This window comes from Acanthochromis polyacanthus, chromosome 10 (genome assembly GCF_021347895.1).
Source record: "Acanthochromis polyacanthus isolate Apoly-LR-REF ecotype Palm Island chromosome 10, KAUST_Apoly_ChrSc, whole genome shotgun sequence".
Lineage (NCBI taxonomy): Eukaryota > Metazoa > Chordata > Actinopteri > Pomacentridae > Acanthochromis > Acanthochromis polyacanthus.
The window spans coordinates 16978438-16999943 of NC_067122.1; the positions used below are offsets into that span (position 1 = coordinate 16978438).

Sequence of the window (21506 nt, forward strand, 5' to 3'; positions counted from 1 at the left end):
GTGTATGGTAACAAAAGTGGAATTTCATCTTATAGGACCTTTAAAGTTGGAGTGGCTGGCTTCACTGAGGTCTTTAATGTGAAATATGTGACCTTTCTGGAAAAAATATTAGGCAAAAAGAAGACACATAAGTTTTTTGTTTAAAAACATTGATTTTATAGATATTCTGCAAAAAAAACACTGAATAAGTGAGCGTTAGAAAATATTCATTCCGTTTCTTAGACAAATTAATGTGTTTTTGTTTTATTTCTTCAGATCAATGTTGTAAAGATCTGACGGTCTGAGCCACACTCCAACCGGTAGGTGGCGGTGACGCAGCACTTCCCTGTTTGCCAAATAAGGAGAAGAAGAAGAAGTGACAGCCGGCTGCTGAGTGACTGTCGACCGTTAAGAGGCTAAAACCACAGATTGTTTGTGTTGGGTTTTTCTGCTACAGTCCTGTAGTGTTGTATGATATATACCAGCTCAGAGCTCTGCCTTCGTGAGAGTGTGGCTGACTGCCCTACGTTAGTCAGGGTCCGCTGAAGAGGGAGTCCTCCCTGAATGACTCGTAGTGCGCGGCTACTGGTTAGCTAGCGGAGGGGAGGGTGGAGACAAAAACTTCCAAGACCTCGCCCAGTCGTTGCTTCATTCCAGCAGGCAGCTACACTCTCGGCGGTGTGTGAGACCCACACCAGTAAACCAGATAATTATTCAAGGTGAGACTGACACAGCTGTGTCAATTAAGGGCAAAAACAGTCACCATGTTCAAGAAAACCTCACGGAAGGACCCCGAGCTGTTCCAGAACGTGTCGGAAGGTCTGCGGCGGCTCTACCGGACCAAACTGTTCCCGCTGGAGGACACGTATCGATTCCACGACTTCCACTCCCCTGCACTTGAAGATGCCGACTTCGACAACAAGCCCATGGTCCTCCTGGTGGGTCAGTACTCCACCGGGAAGACCACTTTCATCCGCCACCTCATGGAGCAGGACTTCCCCGGTATGCGGATTGGCCCCGAGCCGACCACAGACTCTTTCATCGCGGTGATGCACGGTGAACAGGAGGGGCAAATACCGGGTAATGCCCTGGTTGTCGACCCCAAGAAGCCCTTCCGCAAACTCAACGCCTTCGGGAACGCTTTTCTCAACAGGTAAAGCCGAAGCTAGGTTCCCCAGAGCTTTCTAAAGAGCTTAGACTGAGCAATGTGAAAAATGCGGCACAGTCGGATTGTAGAATATGTGCACTTAGAGCCCAGAGTTGGTTAATAATTTGTGAATGAAATGACTACATGTCCTGTCAGTGTCATGCTTGTCTTGAACTGTCATTAGTTAATACAGCTGTGTGTAGAGACGTGTCACAACAGCACATCACCTGGGATTTAAATACCCTCTCTACAAGTCCTCACACGTACCAAACTTTTTCAAGGTAGATTCACAGTATGCTGTTGTACAATCTTTCCAGCAGAGTCTAGTGTGTGAGAGACTTTTCTCTCTTTCATCATCCTGAGAGTATGCGGGTGTTTGGTGTCTGGTGCCAGGTGGCAGATCCAGCCTGTGTATAGCAAAGCAAAGGACAGAAAGGTGTTTTCCAGCATCTTATCCCTTTAACAAAAAGTCCTTTCCCTTTCACTTTGCATCAGATCCTTACAGTTAATGTAGCGTCATACCCCTCCTCAGGTCTGTAAAGCACCTGGCAGAGTCAGTCTTGACAGATCATTTTGTCCCAATGTCACACTGTGGCCCCTTGAACATTGAAATAGTTGTAAGCAACGTTGCCAGGCAACATGCTGACCTTGTTTTGTCCTCGGATGTCAGTGTTATGAGTTCCATATCCCTCGGCCATATAACTGTTACCTCATCAATACATACCGACCAGCCAACTCCCTTATTCAGTACTTTATGAAATCTTATCACAAAGGGGTAAAGGTTTTGATATCTATCTTCTTGAGGTATTGTAACATTTTCGTGGCACTAAAGTGGGTGTTGTTGAGTCAGCAGGTGTTTCGCTGAAGGTGTTTAGACATTTTAACTCGCTGGAGTTTGAGCCATGTGATTGATCATCCACATACAACAGATGTTCTTAGGAAATTTCCAGAGCACTTCCAAAAGTATAATGAATTACACTTGTGTCTGCTACTCAGCCTGATGTGCAGGTCTGACGCAACAAGGCAGACGCTCTCGTGACTCAGAAGTAATTGTCAGGTGGGGCTTTCACCAGTTAATGCAACACAAAAGTGGAAAAAATGTGGAAATTTGAGAATATGGCAATATAAAAGCAAAAGTGAAAGGGACCTACACAAATGATAGAGAGAACAACTGTGTTTTTGGTGTGTTTTTACTAAAAGAAAAAGAGGCTTTCCAAGGACAGTGGAAAGTCTCAAAGTGTTTCTTTGAGATGTGAATGGAGCTCCTCCCAGTCCAGCTCAGAGTGCAAGGTGCTGTGAGTCAGAGCCGGTATGACAGTGCTTGATGAAACCTAGGACATCCAAATCCAGCCCTTTGTGTGTGGATTTGTGATGACATCAGATGTTAATCATCTTATTGTTGATGTTGTCACTTCCTATAGAGGATGGGAAATGTCCCCTTCTATGCCAGGTGGCTCTGTGGTGTCATCCTGTGCAGGAATCACCAGCTAAACAGATGGTCAAATAAAGCACTAACAAATGACTAACTTGTAGACAGTCGCAAGCTTAATCTGTTATTAGCTGCAGATTATCAAGTGGGTTGTGTTGACATATGCTGTTGTAATACAAACACTCGAGCTGACACTTCCCTAGTTAGGCCTGTTTCCCATTATCCACTGACATCCCTTCCTTCTATTATGAAGGGCCTTATCTTGTATGAGTGTAGTGTTCTGCCAAGTGCCATCATTCAGACCCTGAAAAATGAAGTAATGCTTTCCAGATAATTCTTCTAGGGGGGCGCTAGACTTCACACGCCAAGATTCACTTCTTGGAGTTTATTACAGACTTAAGGGGAAACCAGATAAGATTGTGTATAAACAAAGGCCATTGTCCATCGCAGCATCATTTGTCAAGCTGTTGGACACAATCCTGTAGTATCATGGGGCTTGTGGTTCTCTTTGAATTCAGTCTGCATCTCTGCCGTGGAGGCCTATGCAGGGTTCAGTGGTCATACGTCGGCTTAGAGTGCACATGATCATGCATAACAGGATATGTGAGTATGACAATAACAGGTGCATGACCTGTTTGAATGGGTCACATGGAACATGGCCATAGAGGATAGGACTACAATTGATAAAACTCTGTCAAGAGGCAGATTTAGATCTAGAACTGGGCTGTTTTTGGCTCAAGCTAGGCCAGTTTTCCATTTTCCTCTCTGGAGGCCAAAAGTATTTGAACTGGCCTTCAGCTGGTGAGTTCAGTGTTTTTACTCATAAAAGTAAATGTGAGATATTAAGTGTCAGACTGTTAATTAACTGATTTGAGGAGTCTGTGATGGCAGCTCCTCTCTGTAGCTCTTAACCATAGTCATTTAACCTGCAGATTAGACTTTAACTACTGGGCTCAGATGGGACTTACCCTGAGTGTAAGCAGTTATTTATGAAGAGAGTAAACACAAATCAGTCATGTGATTCTTACATCTACAGCTTGCTTTTGGTTTTGGCATTTCCAAGAGGTAGTGGACAGTGTACTGTACTAGCTTGCCAATTTTTGCAGTTTGCTTAATATTTCCATTTTGTAGTATGTTAGTTTCTGGTAGCCTCTTGTTGCCTGTGCCATCATTTTGTAACAAATGTTTCCACAGAAGTAAATTAATACTTCTTTTCAAGCTCCAGATCAGCATGCATATTTTTCAGCTCTTGTTCCCTTTTATTTTAAAGGCCACTGCAGTCAGAGGGCCCCCATGTATTTCTGTGCTCTCTGTAAGCCATTAGTCAGTAAAACCAGCGTCAGCAAAGTTTAAGTTCCGCACTGGCCCACCCCAGCCCACACTGTCCTGCTCCGTCCTGTCCTGCTCAAGTCCTGTTATTCCAGGACACTGACTCTGCACTTTACTGAGATAGGGGCTGACACATGTACAGCTTTATAAAGAGTGTAACTAATATACATGAAGATACAGTCAGATACAGTAGATAATTTATTCACCCACACGAGGCAGGATTTTACAGGAAGCAAACATGGAAAACTGCAACAGTTTTAACCTCCCTGTTAAGATGTTCAGTGCTAGCGACAGCCACCCTGTTTCCTCTTCTCTACGGGAAGCTGAAGTTACGATGTGAGGGAAGGTCATAGGTCAGAAGGTGGGGCAGAAGAGGAAGACCTTCTGTCAGGAGTTGGAGCCAGGACAGATCTGATTTGGAATATTCAAGCCAACCCATCCTCACAGATGGGTTTTCCACTTTTTCAGGACGTAACCTGGGGCCCCCCACGCCTGGAAGGTTCCTCTGTTTCTAAGAATTCCAGCTCGAGTTCATCTGAGATTTTATTCCTCCAAGCTCTGAGTGGAAAAAATGTTGGGATAGATACTTAAATGGAAAACCTGAGCCAAAATTCCAGCGTGATAACATACACCATGAGCTATGAAAGGGAGGGAAAAGCCTGCATGTTTGTTATCTTTGACAGTCACTGTTATTGCAATATAATATCGTGCATAGGCTCTCCATGCATGAAGTCATTTTCTCACATTTCTTTGACTTGGTCTTTGTGGATTTTTCCTCTTCCTCCCCTGCGTGTGGTGTAGGACCTCTGTTGGGGTTTTTTGGTAAGCTTATGTGTGTCTGCGCTGAGTGTGGTTGCAGCAGGAATGTAAAAGCACGGTTTTCCCAGTCTTATGACCGGGTGCCTCTGAGCTCATGTTGAGAGTATCGGTTCAGTTTGACTCCAAGGGCAGCAGAGTGAGAAGTAGTACTCTGAGCTGTGGGGTGTCTCAACAATCCCCTTCTTTGTCCTGAGTGGGACACTGTGGGTTTATGCAAAACCAGTCATCTTCTTCCATGCTTTATAGTGTGTATGCCTGTCTGTGTTTGTGTGTGTGGGTGTCTTGGCTTGGTTTCTGTTGGGGAGCGACACTTTCCTTTAAAGTTTAAACCTCAGTGCAACAGCTTTAATGAGCCCATTGTGTAGTGAATTATGAAGCAGTGGGAATTACTCAGGCCTGCAATTTATAGCTTATCATGTATTGTCCCAGTGTTTCCCTTATTAACCGTTCTTACATCATTGCTGACCTCCTACAAGCAAAGCTCCTGCACTGTTTGGAAAATCTGACTATATTATTATGTAATTTCACTGTTGTAAAGAAAAACATCCAAACTACAATCAAAGTGTCAACCAGTCTGCAACTTATCATTTAGTGGATGAGCAAAAAAGATTAATTGACTAGTTTGATAAACAATTGATACCCCTAATTGGTTCCAGGTTTTTAATGTGATGATTTGTCTTTTTTGTTCATCTTCTGTGTGTTTTTCACAACATTCTGACATTTTACAAACGTTATTCAAGGCTCAGAATAATCAGTAAGGAAAATAATTGCTAATTGCAGCCGTAGTGTGAACATAAAGACCAAGCATCTGAAAAAACCACTTATTTTTATTGAGTAATTCAATAAGAACAGTTTTTCAAAAAGGTATGTGCCACCTTAACCCCAATATTCCTTTCCACTCACTGCCAATTTTTGTTTTAGTTGTGTGTCTCTTCCAGCAAAGATATTCCACTAATGTTACTGCCTGACAGTGAGGAGGTTGTTGGTATCAAGCTCCAGAATAAGTTCTGTTTAATGCCAAGCTTGTGTATAAACACTCTCACCAGACTAGTTTCTGTGCTCTCTTCCTCTCTCTTGCTACCCCTATGTGTCATGCTCTCAATGCTCTCACTCTTTGTCCTTGCGCTCGCTCTTTTACTTTCTTTTTCTCACCTCAGTGTTCTGTGTCTCTTATCTTCTGTATTCTCTTTGCAGGTTCATGTGTGCTCAGATGCCTAACCCTGTCCTGGAGAGCATCAGTATCATCGATACTCCTGGAATTCTGTCAGGGGAGAAGCAGAGGATAAGCAGAGGTCTGCTTCACATACATACACCCACACATCACCAGCATTAGCAGTGTTTAGCGCCACACCCTCTTCTCAAAAACCAAGAAATACATTATTCAGAAACACACATGCAAAATAAACCCACAGGAAGTCACGAGTTCAGATAATAAAAACGAAGCTTGCTTAAACAACCTATATACTGGCCTTGCTTTCTTTAAGTCTCACTGGTAATTCTGTTTGGCAAGTGCTCCACAAAGTCAACTGTAGCAGTTTTGTTTCGAGTGCTGTCAAACCGGTATTTAACTCCTTTATACACTCTGGTCAAAGCCAACCAAACAGTTCATGTAAATCTGAAGGAGGCCTTCACAGCTTGACAGTTGGAAGGAGATGGTATGCAGCACTTTGCTGTTCATTTCCTGTTTCTGTACCTGTAGTTTTTTTTCACATCCTTGTATCTTTTCCCTTCTGTTTTAATGTCACCCGTTAGCTGGATTAATGTTTAAGGGGTTGAAATCGTACTAACACCTGAAAATATGACCCCACTCTGTTAGTTGTTTAACTTGCTTTATGCATACCCTTTCCACATGTCTTACACTTGTATTATTTATCACTTTATATCTGAGTCATTTCCCTGTGCTCTGCGGAAATGAATCAATTCATATTTTTATCCACGTGCTCCAACGATACTGTGACCTACAAGGTCACTTCAAAATCGCCACATACACAGTTTTCTTCAAACTTTTGATGATCCTACAGAACATAGGCAAAAGATAACAGTGCAGCTGAACAGAGCTTCTGCTTTTTCTACCTGATTTGAGCCTGTTTTAAGCGGAAGTGCACATACACGCAGTGGAGTTTTTGTGTACTCCAGGGAAAGGAAATGGAGTAAAATGGCAAACATAGCAGAGAGTTTCCCAAGACTATCCCCCCCCCCCTCGCCACCACCACCGCCACTGCCTGTATTGCGCAGCGCTACTACACAATCCTCCAGTCTTCTTTATTATTTAGTCCCGTGAGACACAAGAAGACAGGAAATATGAAACATTTTGAAGTATAAAATTAATCTGCAACTAATTTGATATTTAGTTATTCATTAAGTATTCATTAGATATATAGTTTTTTTTATTGAGTGTTTTTTAAAAATATAAACCAAGAATAAAACTAATCTACAGCTTCAGAGCCTAATAAGTAGCATGAGGAGAGAAAGACAGACTGACGTCAAAGAAGTTGAAAAGGCCAAAGAAGCGACTGTAAACATACGAGTGTAAATGAAGGGATGAATGAAGACACGGGGGCATGCTGAGGTGACCCTGTCTAAAGAGAGGGAGCAGACAAAAATCTGACGCCTCACTCCTCAGACAGTTTTGTTTCTATACATACATACTTACACATTCTTACTCTCAGACACTTTTTCCCTTTCTGAAGCGCGCACACACATCTACATTCTCTCACACACATTATCCCCCACTCTGTTTCTGTATAAACATCACTACAATACTGTACTCCACAGACATACTGTACTGACTGTGTCATATATAAACACAACTGATTGGATAGTGCAGCTCGGGTGTGACGGGCATCGTGTGTGTCTGCGCTGAGAATAATGGCAGATATTAACTTTGTACCGCGTTGCAGGAAGCTGTGGTATTATTTCAGACTTCCCCTCGATGTTAATCAGTTTACAAGGGCTGTGTGTGACCTCTCAGATATCACCAAACCTTTTCTTTTTTTGTTTTAATGTAGAGCAACATGGTAGGGTTGACATAACTTTATAACTGCAGAAGTTGTCAGAAAACATTGAGAAACTGTAGAGTCCATTCATGGATACTGAGCTTTTACATTGCATAACACTCTGAACATGTATTCATTTTTGTTTAGGTCAGCATATGTGGCTTAGGGTTTGTTCCTTAGTCAACTGAAGCGATGAAAGCTAAAATAAAACTGTGATTTTGCAGAACTAGTTGGCGTCTTTCCCATAGTCACTCTTGATGACTTGACTGTGAATATTGCCATGCTGAAGCCATTCAGCAAAATGTATCGGACAGAATAAAAACAGATTTCTCAGAAGCTGAGCTGAAAATTGTGAAACTTACAGCCACAACATGTAATAACCCTGTGGCCTTGTTCTGAGAATTAGTTTGACATTTTGGGAAATCCACTTTTTTTTTTTTTTTTGCCTAGAATTAGGAAGTAGGATGGATAACACTCGTAACATCAGACTGATTGTTCCAGACTCTTGCTTTTTGTTCCATAAAAAAGTGAAGTAATTGTGCTTAAACTTTGGACTGTTTGCTAGACTGAAAAAGCCACACCAATGTTTTTTTTGCGACTACTTTGATAACCTTTACCACACTGAATGATTAATAAGAATATACGCCTGAAGTAAGGCTCGTGCTAAGCTATGCTAACTAGCCTCTGACCATAGATTCATTGCATCTCCTAGAAAGAAAGAAAACTGCCAAAATTGTCCCTCAGTTATCCGAAACATTTGAATGTAATCAAGTCTGCTGGTCTTTCCACTGCTCTGCTCTCTCTCCATGACTGACACATAATTTGAAGGCCTGTCCAAATGTGTCATCCCTGCATGTCTGCGCCTATGGTCCACGCATAGCAGTTGTTGATGCTATGTGCTATAAGTAAGTCTGGGCTCGGCCAGCTGTCTCTCTCTGATTCCGTGACACGTGTGGTAAAAACAGACTTAAGAGAGAATGAACAAATGTCTTCAGCTGGTTCCCACTGGGATCTCCGAATTAAAATATTCCCCCTTTCATGTCATGCGCATGAACTCCTTTCTGCTGAGGGCGTTTTCCTGTGTCAATCCCCTCTGTTCATTTGTAATTGCAGTTGTTTTTTTCCCCCCTCTTACTTTCACTTTTACTCACCCCCGTTTTTTTCTTCCTTTCTGTTTCTTTTTTCTCTGGGCCTCCCTCTTCATCTTTCTGTATCACCGTGTAATTCTCTCTGTCGATTATATCTCTCTTTCTGTCCCTCTTTTGTATGCATGTGTTTGGCCACAGACAAAAGCCAGCCATGTTGGAATGCATGTGCAGCAGATCTGCCGTTGATTGTGCAGCAGCCGAGATGAGCTTTTGGAGCGACTGCATTCTTTTCTGATCAGATGATACACAGACACTAATCAAAACCACAACTCTGAATTCCCTGCTCCCTCCTCAAGGCTATGAAAACTCAGAAAGGCATGTTTTTATGTAATCTCAGTGAGCCCTTTGTTTCCTACATTACCAAAGGAGGTGAATAGTACAGTAAGCATCTGTGGTCAGTAATTAAAATGTGTTTACTGTACATCCTTGTTAAGCTACTCAATGTTTACTGTTATCCTAGCTACTGACAACACATAGCATTTTACCACTTTATGTATTTGTTCTCTTCCATAATTTATATTGATCTTTTTTTAAGGGACATTGCAGATTCTGTTCCTGCTAGAGGTCATTCATTCATTCCTGAGGCTGTAGATTGGCAAGTCAGACTGCAGAGGGACAGAGTTTAGTCTTTACCTTTATACACCACCTGTCTCTGTTGTGTCATTAAAGCTAGTTAATCGGTAACCAGGGGATAAAGCCCTGCCTCTTGAAAGCCCTTATCTAAACATTACTAGATCAACATGACTCAGAATATGAACGTAGAACCCACAATTACAACTCCTTTAACACATAATTTATTGTCGAATTGGAGCCATTGAGTGCCATGTCAGGCTGCGCTTTATGTTTCACTACACTCGAAAGCTTTACATTTGTATCACAGTACAAGTGTAAACTGTGAGATCTGGTTTCAGACTAACGAGTGTGAAGATAGTAGTACACAGTTGGCACACATGCTAGCAGACGACCTCAGTGTGTGTCTTCCTCGGTACCCAAAGCCTCTGAATACTTCATTTAAGTGTCAGTGTTGTTACTCATCTGATCGTAGTAGGAGTTTGTGTGTGTAACAAAAAGAGGCTTCACACTAAGAGCTTATCGCAGTAATGTAGCATCTTGTAGGTAAGCTAATGTCAGACAGTTGCTTACAGCCTAAATACTTTATAAAAAATCAATATTAGTCCTATCTCATTATAGTCAGTCTATTAAGAGTGGTAGACGTGCCCATCAAATTAGATGTATACAGATCTAATAACCTCTGCAGATAGTAATGTTTGCAGATTTTTCAACCGTCGATCTGCTCTCCTTTTCTCTCTCCAGGATACGACTTTGCCGCCGTGCTCGAGTGGTTTGCCGAGCGCGTGGATCGCATCATCCTCCTGTTTGACGCCCACAAGCTGGATATCTCGGACGAGTTCTCCGAGGTGATCCGTGCCCTCAAGAACCACGAGGACAAAATGCGCGTTGTGCTGAACAAGGCGGACCAGATAAGCACGCAGCAGCTGATGAGAGTCTACGGAGCGCTGATGTGGTCTTTGGGAAAAATCATCGGCACTCCCGAGGTGAAAAAAAAACTTTGCAGAGGAATGTAAATAATACAGAGTGCAGTCAAAACCAGATTATAACAATAGTGAGACCAAGGTTATGATAGTTACATGACAAATTCACTACAAGGAAGTTTTGCTCCAACACTAACCACTCTTGATTTTGTGTCTCATGTATGAAAGGCCTTTTAAATTGATTATGTTTGGATTAATCTGTGTAAATACATTCAATCTTGTGTGTGTGTTTTTAAACACACTAGCTGCAGGAACTTGTCTTCTTCAGCTGGTAGTAATCAGTTGTTGGGGAGATCAGGAGAGGTCATCACCAGTTAAGCTCAGTTTAAGTCAGTCTGGACAAGTAGTCATGGTAAAGTAGTGTTCTCAGGTAGTCACTTTACTAAAAGACAAAAGGAAAATATTCCTTAATGTATGAATGTAATGAAAGTGAAACAGTTATACTGTCTATGTCAAATCCCATGTCCTACCTGATATCACATGACACAGCCTGTCTTATGATTTTTCCCTGACTATAGTTAATGTTTGATCAAGAGCCATATTCATAAACTGATCCAACAGAAACCTTTGGATCATGTAGATAATTATTAATTGACTTTGACTCAGTTGGAATGTGTTGGCCTTAAACAGAACATGAAGCACAGAACACACATTTATTTTATTTTCGCTTTATTCACAACCTCACAGTGCTGTATTCGTCGCACATCCTATTTTTGGAGTATATGAATGCTTTGTGGCTGTTTATACAACAGCCAGATTGCAGTGTCATGAATGTGACCTGTGAAAGAATTTCCTTCATTTGGGTGTCGGCAGTAAAGTGTAACCTGAAGGAAATAAAGATTAATGGAGATTAACCTGTGCAAATTTTATTCCAGGTGGTGCGTGTGTACATCGGATCGTTCTGGGCTCAGCCTCTGTTGGTTCCAGACAACAGGAAGCTGTTTGAAGCAGAGGAGCAGGATCTGTTTTTGGACATCCAGTCGTTGCCACGTAATGCAGCTCTACGCAAACTTAACGACCTCATCAAACGAGCACGCCTTGCTAAGGTTGGTATTAACAGGAGTAGGAGGCCACGGCCATGCTAGCTACTCTGTGAGCCACAGCGGAGCTTTGAGCTAAATACACCAGCATGCTAACATGCACTCAGTGACAATGCTAATGAGCTGTTTGTAGTTCATCATTTTAATTGATAGATACATCTGAGGCTGACATCAGTCTCATTATATTTGCAGGTGTTTTATGAAAAACAGAGTTAAATGAGGTGTCATTGAAAATGAATGTCTAAACCAATTTTCATCAGAGTCTTTATGATAGTTTTCATCACTCAAAGCCACATGGCATTGCAAGGAAAGTCATGAATTGACCGAAGTCAGCAGGATTCATCCTCAGAGGACCATCAATATCTCAAAAGTAATGGACTGACCCACACACTGGCAATATCATACTTAAAAATATAAAGAAACTATTTTTTGTCCTCACTGACCTATTTTCGTTTTCATCATTTCTCATTCTCTCACCACTGCCTCCTCCACCAACAAGGGGAGAGTTATACAAAAAAGTCCCGTTTAATGCAACTTGTTGGGTTTTTATTTCTAAGTTAACCACAAGCAGAAGTACGTACAATAGTATGTCTGAAGATTCTAGCAGTTTTGAAACCAGTAACCCTGGGAGAAACGTAATGGAAGAAATAAAGAACTGAGGGGGATTATTTATTATTTCTGCAACTGGTCTAGAAATATGTTTCTCAACTTTTGCAATCCACGCCAGAAAAATGTTTACCACATTTAGCTGATGTTTTTAGTGGTAATTTGTGCCTGATGCGATTTGTATGTTTCTCTTCATTAACTAGTTGGCACGTTTTAAAATGGCCTATAATCTATGATTATGCCATATTTTTCTTTTTTAATTACTTAAGATGCCCAGTGAAAAGTTCAACAGTCTCTGAAAATGTCTGTCCTCTTCCTTTCATGGCATCCAGGTGCAAGCCTACATTATCAGCTCTCTGAAAAAGGAGATGCCGAGCATGTTTGGAAAGGACTCCAAAAAGAAGGAGCTGATAAACAACCTGGGAGAGATCTACCACAAGATTGAGAAGGAGCACCAGATCTCACCTGGAGACTTCCCCAACCTTGCCAAGATGCAGGTGAGATTTTAAAAGATTAATGCAGAGAGAAATGTCGCCACCCCCATGGCAGACTGTCATGTACCCCGAGATACAGATTTGATCAAATAACGGCTCTGTTTTTGGGTGTTGCATAAAATGTCAGAAACAAACCCTTCAGAGTAGAACGACCTTCCTACCTTTACTCTTTACATCTTTGCCCTTCTTTCCTGCTCTTGCCCTCCAGGATGGTGCAGGATGGGGATGAGATTTATTTTTCCTGGTTTGTCAGGAAATCCTGCTTCTTGTATGCTGCTCCCATTGGTAGCCATTGAAGACTGATCTATTTCTATCGCCAATTCCTGTTTTCTCCCACCCCCCACTTTAGGAGCTGCTGAATGGTCAGGACTTCTCCAAGTTTGCAGCGCTGAAGCCCAAACTGCTGGAGGCGGTGGAGGACATGCTGGCCAACGACATCGCCCGTCTAATGACCATGGTGCGCCAAGAGGAGGCTGCCATGCCCAGCCAGTCCGTCAAGGGTGGCGCCTTTGAAGGAACCATGAGTGGTCCCTTTGGCCACGGCTACGGCGAGGGCGCCAGCGAAGGCATCGATGAGCTGGAGTGGGTGGTGGGCCGCGACAAGCCCAGTTACGACGAGATCTTCTACACCCTCTCTCCAATCAACGGCAAAGTGTCCGGCGCTGCGGCCAAGAAGGAGATGCTGAAGTCCAAGCTGCCCAACACAGTCCTGGGAAAGATCTGGAAGCTGGCAGACGTGGACAAAGACGGCCTCCTGGATGACGAGGAGTTCGCCCTGGCCAACCACCTGATCAAGGTGAAGCTGGAGGGCCACGAGCTTCCGGCGTCGCTGCCTGGACACCTGGTGCCCCCATCCAAGCGTGGGACGGTGATGGACGACTAGAGGTCCAGAGAGGAGGGTGGGAAGCAGCCTGGAGATCAGCGACGTCAACACGCTGTTTAAGACTCTCCAGCCGCAGGCATGAATAGCATCATCCTCCACTGAGCTGCGAGTCCCCACTCTTCCTGGCACACCAAGAGGAGGTATTGCTGTGATCTTTTACACCAGAGAGAGACTGGAGGGTTTCTGGGGGGAGGGAGGGAGGGCAGGCCCATCTTTGTGCATTAGGGGATAATATTCAGGTGTCAATGTGAGGAAAAAAATGAGGGGAGGGGGGTTGATTTGCAAACTGATGAAAGGACATTACTGGATCACGAACTGATGGGTAGCTGGAGGTTGCATGATGGGGCGGAATATGGATTTCTGCATCCTGTGTCAAAGATGTCTTATAAATATACAGTCCATGTTATCATATGTTGATCCAAAGAAGTATAGTTTTTTCCCATTTGGAGAGAGGAGGAAAATAATCAAAACAGCTGTTAGAATTGCTTTATCTATATTTTTGTATTTCCTAGCTGTTCACTTTGACTCTTTCCAAATGCATTCCTTTTTATTATTTTGCCAGATAAATAAAAAGGAAGACTGTACCAGCCGTATCGTGGTCATGTGGGTCTGTATTTTATCTGTGTGACACATAGCAGTGGTTTGAGGTTGTCAGAAGAATGTCTTGTTGAAAGTGCAACTTATTAAAATGCGGGGGGAGGGGGACTTATTTTAATGAATATTTGCAAAATAAATCTGAACAGAATATTAGTTTTGTGCTTTTGATTTGTAGTCATTTGTCACCGAGGTTAACGTCAAGGACTGAGTCACCCAGAGGTCAACCGTTTCTGTGAAATCCACTCTTTTGAATAGTTTTAGTGTCGTCCACTGCCCTCTGTAGGCCACAAGGAGTCGAACCACGAGTCTCTGGAGGACATATAAGGTAATCTACTCGTGACATAAGTCGCCACTGACTGCTTATTTTTGAGGGCAAATTTAAAACAGTGGTGAAGGCGGACAGTTGTGACATTCTTTAGAGGACACGTGGAGACAATTTACAAAAAATGTCATTCCTGACTCTTGGAGACGAGCAAATCATAAACGGAAGGATGGAAGCTCACTCCAGAGTCCGAATATAGATGTTTATATTCACCTTATGAACCAGCGCTATTATATAACCTGAGCAGGTCTGAATCTGTTCTGTTTTACATGATTAAAATAGGATGCATTGCAGATATAAGAAACTGAAATGTAAATCACCCTCAGCAGCCTGTATTCCCCAGGTGTTTCCCCATGTGAAACCTGTTTGTAATGAGAAAAGCAACTAGGTGGTTGAAGCGAGGCCAAGAATGATGTAAACAACCTCACACCATTCCACTTCATGTCTGGTCATGTACGCTGACATTTCTACAGATTTATTTATCCTTTAACTTGGAAGCATCATCTGATTGTGTAGAATATATGTGACCTCTGAATCACAGCTGAGAGCACCAGCTTACCTCCGAAACGCACAATGCTGCGTTTCATTTTCATGCCACGCTCACAGTCATGCCTTCCTGTCTCATCGCCACTCTCAGCCTGCACGGAGGCTCATTGAAAGTCTGCACACTGACTCACCAGATTACCAGGCAGCATCAGATACACATGGCATGATCAAGTCCAGAGGCGCTCTCTTGTGTCTTTATAAGTTATTACAGGTGTTTAGACAGACTGTGTGCTTTTTCAGCTGTCCTCTGCTGCAGTATCGGCACAGCACCACTGCTCATTGTTAGCATTGCGCACCGACAACAAAAAGCTGCACAGATTACTTGCATTTGATTTGGACTTTTCCTTCATTTTATGCTTCTGTGCAGGCTGTGGCTAGAGGCTTTATGTTTTCAGTTTGTCCGTCCAGCCGTCCCATTTATGTGAGCATGATTTCTCTGGAATGCCTTCAGAAACTTTCCTCAGATTTGGCACCATTGCTCACTTTGACTCAACAATAAACTGATTAGAATTTGGCGGTTAAAGGTCAAGGCCACTATGACCTCACAAAACAGGTTTTTGGCTGTAAATCAAGAATTCATAAAACAGAATTTCACACAAATGCCCGATGTGATGAAATGATGAAGGCGTTAATATTTTATCAAACAGGTCAAAGGCCAGCTTCACTGTGACTTTATAGTGTTCTGCAAAAACATTTTTCTGACTGTAACTCAGGAACAGCAGAGGGTGATGGTCAACATATTTCAGATTTGGTCAGATATTAAAATGATGATTCTGATCTTGGCTGCTCATCTTATTCATTCATTTATTCATTTCCTTTGGGGATGAATAAAGTAATTCTGATTCTGATCTATTAAATACCTTCAAAGTCTTCATAACGTGTTGTATAAATCTGGACAAAGATGTATATAAAGTACAACTTCACTAACTGACAGAAACACACAAGGGGGTCACAATAATATCAGTGTAACCTTAACTCTGTTTTCTGTTGTTACTTCTCTTGAATGTTTGACATTTACTGTGCCTCATGTTATTAATTTTAGTTTATTTTTTATAAAAAAAGGTGATTGAAATATTTTCTGGAAATTTTTTTAAGAAAAAACAAATGTTATAAAACAGTAAAGAAGTTAACGGAGTAGTGAGCTATATGCAGTGGTGGATCTTCCATGGGGGCACAGGGGGCAGTGTCACCCCCGTGATCTGATTGGTCACCCCGTGTGCCCCCCCCCCCCCCCCCCCCCCATATTTTCGTCAGAAATTTACATTACTGATACTCCGATTTCCGACGCTCCTGAACGCAACTTCGTTGTCCGACTGCACCTGAATGACTAAGTTTGATCTTTTGATTGTATTTCATTGGGATTTGAAGAAGCTTTGAAGGCGTTTCCTGATGCCGGAGGAGAAGACAGATACTAGAGTAGCATAGTATGTCTCTTAGAAAACATCATAGTATAGCCTTTGGTATGAAAAGATGGCATCAACTCCAAGATTTTAAATACTTTCATTTACTGCAAACGAATATCTGCTCCAAATGTCTCACTAATAATCATAATTAGCCTTAAAAACCCACAAAACACCTCTATACTCGACCACACTTAGTACAGTCCGGTTCCCCCTTCTATAAATCTGCTTGGAATCTTCCACTTCCTGTTTGTCAAAGTGGCCTTCTACCTGGACAGGGTTTGTTGGAGCTCATGCAACAAACATTTTGGGTAACTGCACTTTAATATGGATGGATGACACTGAATTAGAGTCTGTTTTAATGAGACTGAGTTCAGATATGTAGCTCTGTCATTAAATAGGAAATTATTTCTCAGAATTCATAGAGAAAAGTCTAAAATGTTTGCTAGGTTAGTGTCCCACATATTCTTTGGCTCAGCTAAAGCTAACTCTCTCCAACTTCTGGATCTCTTGAGTTGCTTGTTGTGAAAATACCTTGCTAGAGGTGCTGAAGCTCAGAAAGTCTGAGATGTTTGTTCAAAATAAGCTCATTCTCAAGTCTGATCTGAACTGTCCTCTTTAGTTTGAACTTTCCCTAAACTTAGGAGTTAATGACAGAGCAGCACATCCAGACTCAGTCTCATTTATGTAGAGATTAAACTTCAGAGTCATTTATTGATGTTAAAGTGCCGTTTTTCAGATGTTTGTTGCACATGCTCCCGACCAAACCAGTCCAAGTGGAAGACGATGTGAAGAGAAGCTCCAGAGGATGAATATCACACATTTACGTTGGAAATAAATGTCCTTTAATTAGACATTGTCATGCAAAAGTTGGATTTCCCTTTAATTATGTTTAAATCTTTGAGTGTTTTGTTGATGTTGGTTTCTAAATGTTTTCTGACACTCGGCCCCAAAGATTAAAACCTTTTACGGCTCACAAGCTGCAACAATTCACACATTATCAACTATCCTTCTGACTAAATGAAGATAAAAAGAGAAAAACTGATTCCTGCATCATGAATGTATATTGGGTTATATTTGGGTTTGACATTTTGTAAACCAAAACAAGAAATTAATTACTGGAGAAAACAATCAACAGATTAATGGTCAAAGAAAATGTGTTTTCCAACATATATGGCTGAATTCCTCCAACATTACAAAATACAATTTTAATTCCATTTTATTCATATAATGCCAATCACAGGTCGAATTGTCTCACGGCGCTTTATTTCTATATTTTTTGTCATATGTAAAATATGACAAAGTAAGAAATTTAAACATTTTGGCTAATCCAATTTATTTGGTTTATTAGAGACTAATCCACAATTAAAATAACTTTCTCCACGAAAAACTAATAAACAGGTCAAATAGAAGGAACAGTTTTAAATCCTGCAGTTCCACGACGGGGCCTCCCACCTCCCCGCGTACTCTCCGCCCTGACTCCACCCAGACTCTGCCTTGGCTCCACCCATGTGGTCACTTGGAAACTACAATGTCAAAGGGACAACGAAATCATATTTTTTTTTATCTGATCTGTTGCTCAGTGAGTTAAGAGTATACCTATGGAGCTGCAGATTGCCAGTTCAAGACCAGGCTTTTCTTAAAATTTTTGAAAAGCCTGACAAAGAAAAATGCTGGCAGTGGGTCTTGAACCTACTACCTTCTACTTGGTAGTCTCTCTTCTTACCCCCCTGAGCTACTTGCTCAGATACTAATTCTCCTTTTTTTGCGTATTTGTCATCTATTCGTTGCCGTTTTTGAGGGTTTTTTTTTAACTCGAGTCTCGACTCGACTGTTTTTCTCAGGAGGTTGGACTTCAGCCTTTGTGCTGGAGGGTTGAACCCTCAGTTCCAAGACTTTCCAAAGCCTTGAGACCTCCCGAGTCCTCAGGACCTGAGCTTTCACACAGTCTGAGGGCGGAAATGTTCTAAGTCCCACAGTAGATCTGTTAGGTTTAACTTTCAGACAGTCTGAGGACTGATATCTTCTAAGTTCCTGAGTAGTTCACTGTCAGTTTGAACCTTCAGACAGTGTGAGGGCTGAAGTTTTAAAAGTTTCTCAGTACTTCTGTGTTAGTTTGAACTTCTGGTGAATAGAAGCATTAGAACTTGTGACCACGAGTCTTGATTTCACATTTAGACCATCCATCTGAGTTCTTCTCAGACCTTCACCTGTGGGCTCTTTCGAAATCCTGAACAAACTTTGATTCTCTTCACTGAACAGTAAAGTTTGTGGAGTTCAGAAGGTAACATTAGTTTGATCGATGCCTTCAACTACAAGAAGACTTTCTCTGGAAAGAAGTTTTCTTAAATGAGTTCTTAGTAAATCTGTCCACAATCAAACCAAGAACACAGAAAGAGGAAATGTTTGAAGAAACAACTTGATGTTTTCATTTCAGACTAGAAAACATTTTAGGACCTTTATCTGTTTTTCCTCTTTTGATTGTTTTATCGTCTTTTCTGTTTAATTTGATCTTCTAAAGTCTAACTGGTGTCTTTTCAAATGTTTTGTCTTTAGTTTGATTCTTCTTAAATGTTTAGTTTTGCTCTTTTCTCACCTTTTTTTTCTAATGTCTGATTTGATTTTGAAAAGTTTTGTCATTTTAATGTTCAATTGTTGTTTTTTCAAATGTTTTATCGGCTTGTTTGAAAAATTTCCTTTTCTTTCCCAATGTTTAATTTTTAGATTAAATCTTTAAGGGTTTACTTTTTAAATGCTTTACCACCTTTTAATGTTTAATTTTTTAATGCTTCATTGTATTTTCTGTTTAATTCCTATTTAAAATTTTGTTTTAATATTTATCTTTCTAATTAAACATTTATTTTTTTAATTAAATGTTTTGTCTTTTTAAAGGTTTAATCAAATTAATGTTTTGTATTTTTTTAAATGTTTAATATTCTTAATTATATTTTCTAATGTTTAATTATCTAAAATATTTCATCTTTAATGTTTAATATTTTTGTTGAAAAAATGTTTAATTTTCCATTTACATGTTTTGTATCTTCTGTTTAATTATCTAATTAAATGTTTTGTCTAATATAAACCCTAACCCTAACCCTAACCCATTGTATCTAATGTTTAGTTTTCTTTTTAAAAGTTTTATTGTATTAAATGTTTTTTTTCCTTTGATTTAATTGCTTTTTAATTTAGTTTATTTCTTTAATCTTTTTTTCTGTCAAGATTTTAACCCCAACCTTGAAACAAATCCTTAAATCACAATGAAAATACTTCAGTTATCACAAACATTAGTTAGTCAGTTGTTCAGTTTATCAATTCAATTTTATTTGTTTAGCACCTTTCACACAGATGACAAAACTGCACAAGCAAAGAGAAAAAAACAATGCTAAAACTATGATTGAAACTCAAAAACATATTTTAAAAAAAGATTTATTATGGTAATAAAATATGTTATGTCCAGGGGATGGAGGGAGTTTATTGAAGTCTTCTTGGGCTCACACGGTAAATCATTTAAAATAGAAACTTGATATTCACTCTAAGGAAACTGGGAACTGCAGAGCAACAGAAGAACCAACAATATCTCCTGTTTCCTTCTTTAATGAGTCGACTCTTCTTGTGCTTTCAGACCAAAGAACTACAGACTCTTCACAACTTGCTTCCTTGTGGAGAGTTTAATCTTAGAGTTTGTAAAGCTGTTGAGTTTTTAGAGTCACATGGATTGTTTTGGGCTGCACAGTGCCTTGGTGGTTAGCACTTTGGCCTTGCAGCAAGAAGATCCCTGGTTCACGTCCCGGCTTTCCCGGGATCTTTCTGCATGGAGTTTGCATGTTCTCCCTGTGCATGCGTGGGTTTTCTCCGGGCACTCCGGCTTCCTCCCACAGTCCAAAAAATATGCTGAGGTTAATTGATTACTCTAAATTGCCCATAGGTGTGAATGTGAGTGATTGTTCATCTGTATATGTAGCCCTGCGACAGACTGGCGACCTGTCCAGGGTGTCCTCTGCCTTCGCCTGAGTCAGCTGGGATAGGCTCAAGCCCCCCCGCGACCCTCGTGAGGATAAAGCGGTGTATAGAGAATGGATGGATGGACATGGATTGTTTTGACATTTAATAACTGAGTCCTGAAATAAAATTACAGTTGTGGATTTCTGTCATTTAGTCTGGACTAAACAAATAACAGCAGCATAAATCTCAAACGTCATTATGAGGAGTCTGGATTGAGGTTTATCACTTGATAATGATCAAAACATGAAATTTAGGTTGGTTTAAAGGACTATTCCACCTTAAATCTTTGAATGTTGACCTAAAAGGTTGGTTTCAGGAAATATTCCACCTACAAGGTCCTCACACGTTCACCATAAAGGAACATTCCACAAAAAATCCCTGGACATGCACCTAAAATGTTGGTTTAACCGAGTATTCCATCCCAAATCCTCAAAGAGACCTGAGGGGCTGGTAAAAAGGAATACTCCACCTAAAACCTCAACTAGGGCAGCATGTGTAGCAGCGACAACCAAAAGAGGTCCTCTCTGGGTGGAAGAACCTCGTTTGAGTGGCAGCTCCCTTTCTGATCTTACCTTACTCACTAAACTCAAGTGTCATGGAAGACTCAAGTAGTTGATGTTTCCTGCTGCAACCTTCTCTTTTTCAGCTTTCTTCCACGTCCGACCACTTCACAGATGTTACAAAATGTATGAGATCATGGACCTAATATTTAGAAAATATTAAGGGATAAAAAAAACAGATAATTAGAAAGGTAATTATAGCTGATAAAACTGCCATAAATATTAGTTTACAAGTACTGACTCTTTTAACTGTTTAGCATCTTCTTACCTCCAAGCCTGAGAGGAGAGGTTCCTGAGATTTTATGCACATTTTATACATTTGAAATAAACTCCCATCCGAAAGTATTGGAACAATGAGGCCAAATCATTTATTTTTCTTTGAGACTGAAAACATTTGAGTTTGACATGAAACCATGATTATGAGACAAGAGGTGTACATTTCAGGTTTTACTTCCAGATATTTACATCTGGATGTGATGCGTAACTTAGAAGACAGCATTATTTATAACGGAACACCATTTTTTTAGGTGAGCAAAAGTGTTGGAACAGATAGACTTAAAACAGATTGAAATGAATATGACTTAATATTTAGTTGCAATAACTGCATCAAGCCTGTGACCCGCTATGACATCACCAAACTTTTGCATTCTTCTTTT

The 21506-nt window shown here is 40.8% G+C and overlaps 1 protein-coding gene across 1 annotated transcript; it reads left to right on the top strand.

The window, feature by feature from the left end:
- The first annotated feature begins 333 nt into the window (after nucleotides 1–333).
- Nucleotides 334–14173, top strand: ehd1a (EH-domain containing 1a). Its single transcript, XM_022203256.2, has 6 exons — nucleotides 334–1132; nucleotides 5898–5995; nucleotides 10162–10403; nucleotides 11276–11446; nucleotides 12379–12543; nucleotides 12890–14173. Exons 1-6 carry the CDS (start codon nucleotides 744–746, stop codon nucleotides 13421–13423), a joined length of 1599 nt encoding a protein of 532 aa, XP_022058948.1. The 5' UTR covers nucleotides 334–743; the 3' UTR covers nucleotides 13424–14173.
- The last annotated feature ends 7333 nt before the right edge of the window (nucleotides 14174–21506 follow it).

Coding starts and splice junctions, on each gene's coding strand:
- ehd1a (XM_022203256.2), top strand. CDS start 744: ATGTTCAAGAAAACCTCACGGAAGGACCCCGAGCTGTTCCAGAACGTG. Junction 5,996..10,161: donor GAAGCAGAGGATAAGCAGAG/GTCTGCTTCACA, acceptor TTCTCTCTCCAG/GATACGACTTTGCCGCCGTG. Junction 10,404..11,275: donor AAATCATCGGCACTCCCGAG/GTGAAAAAAAAA, acceptor ATTTTATTCCAG/GTGGTGCGTGTGTACATCGG.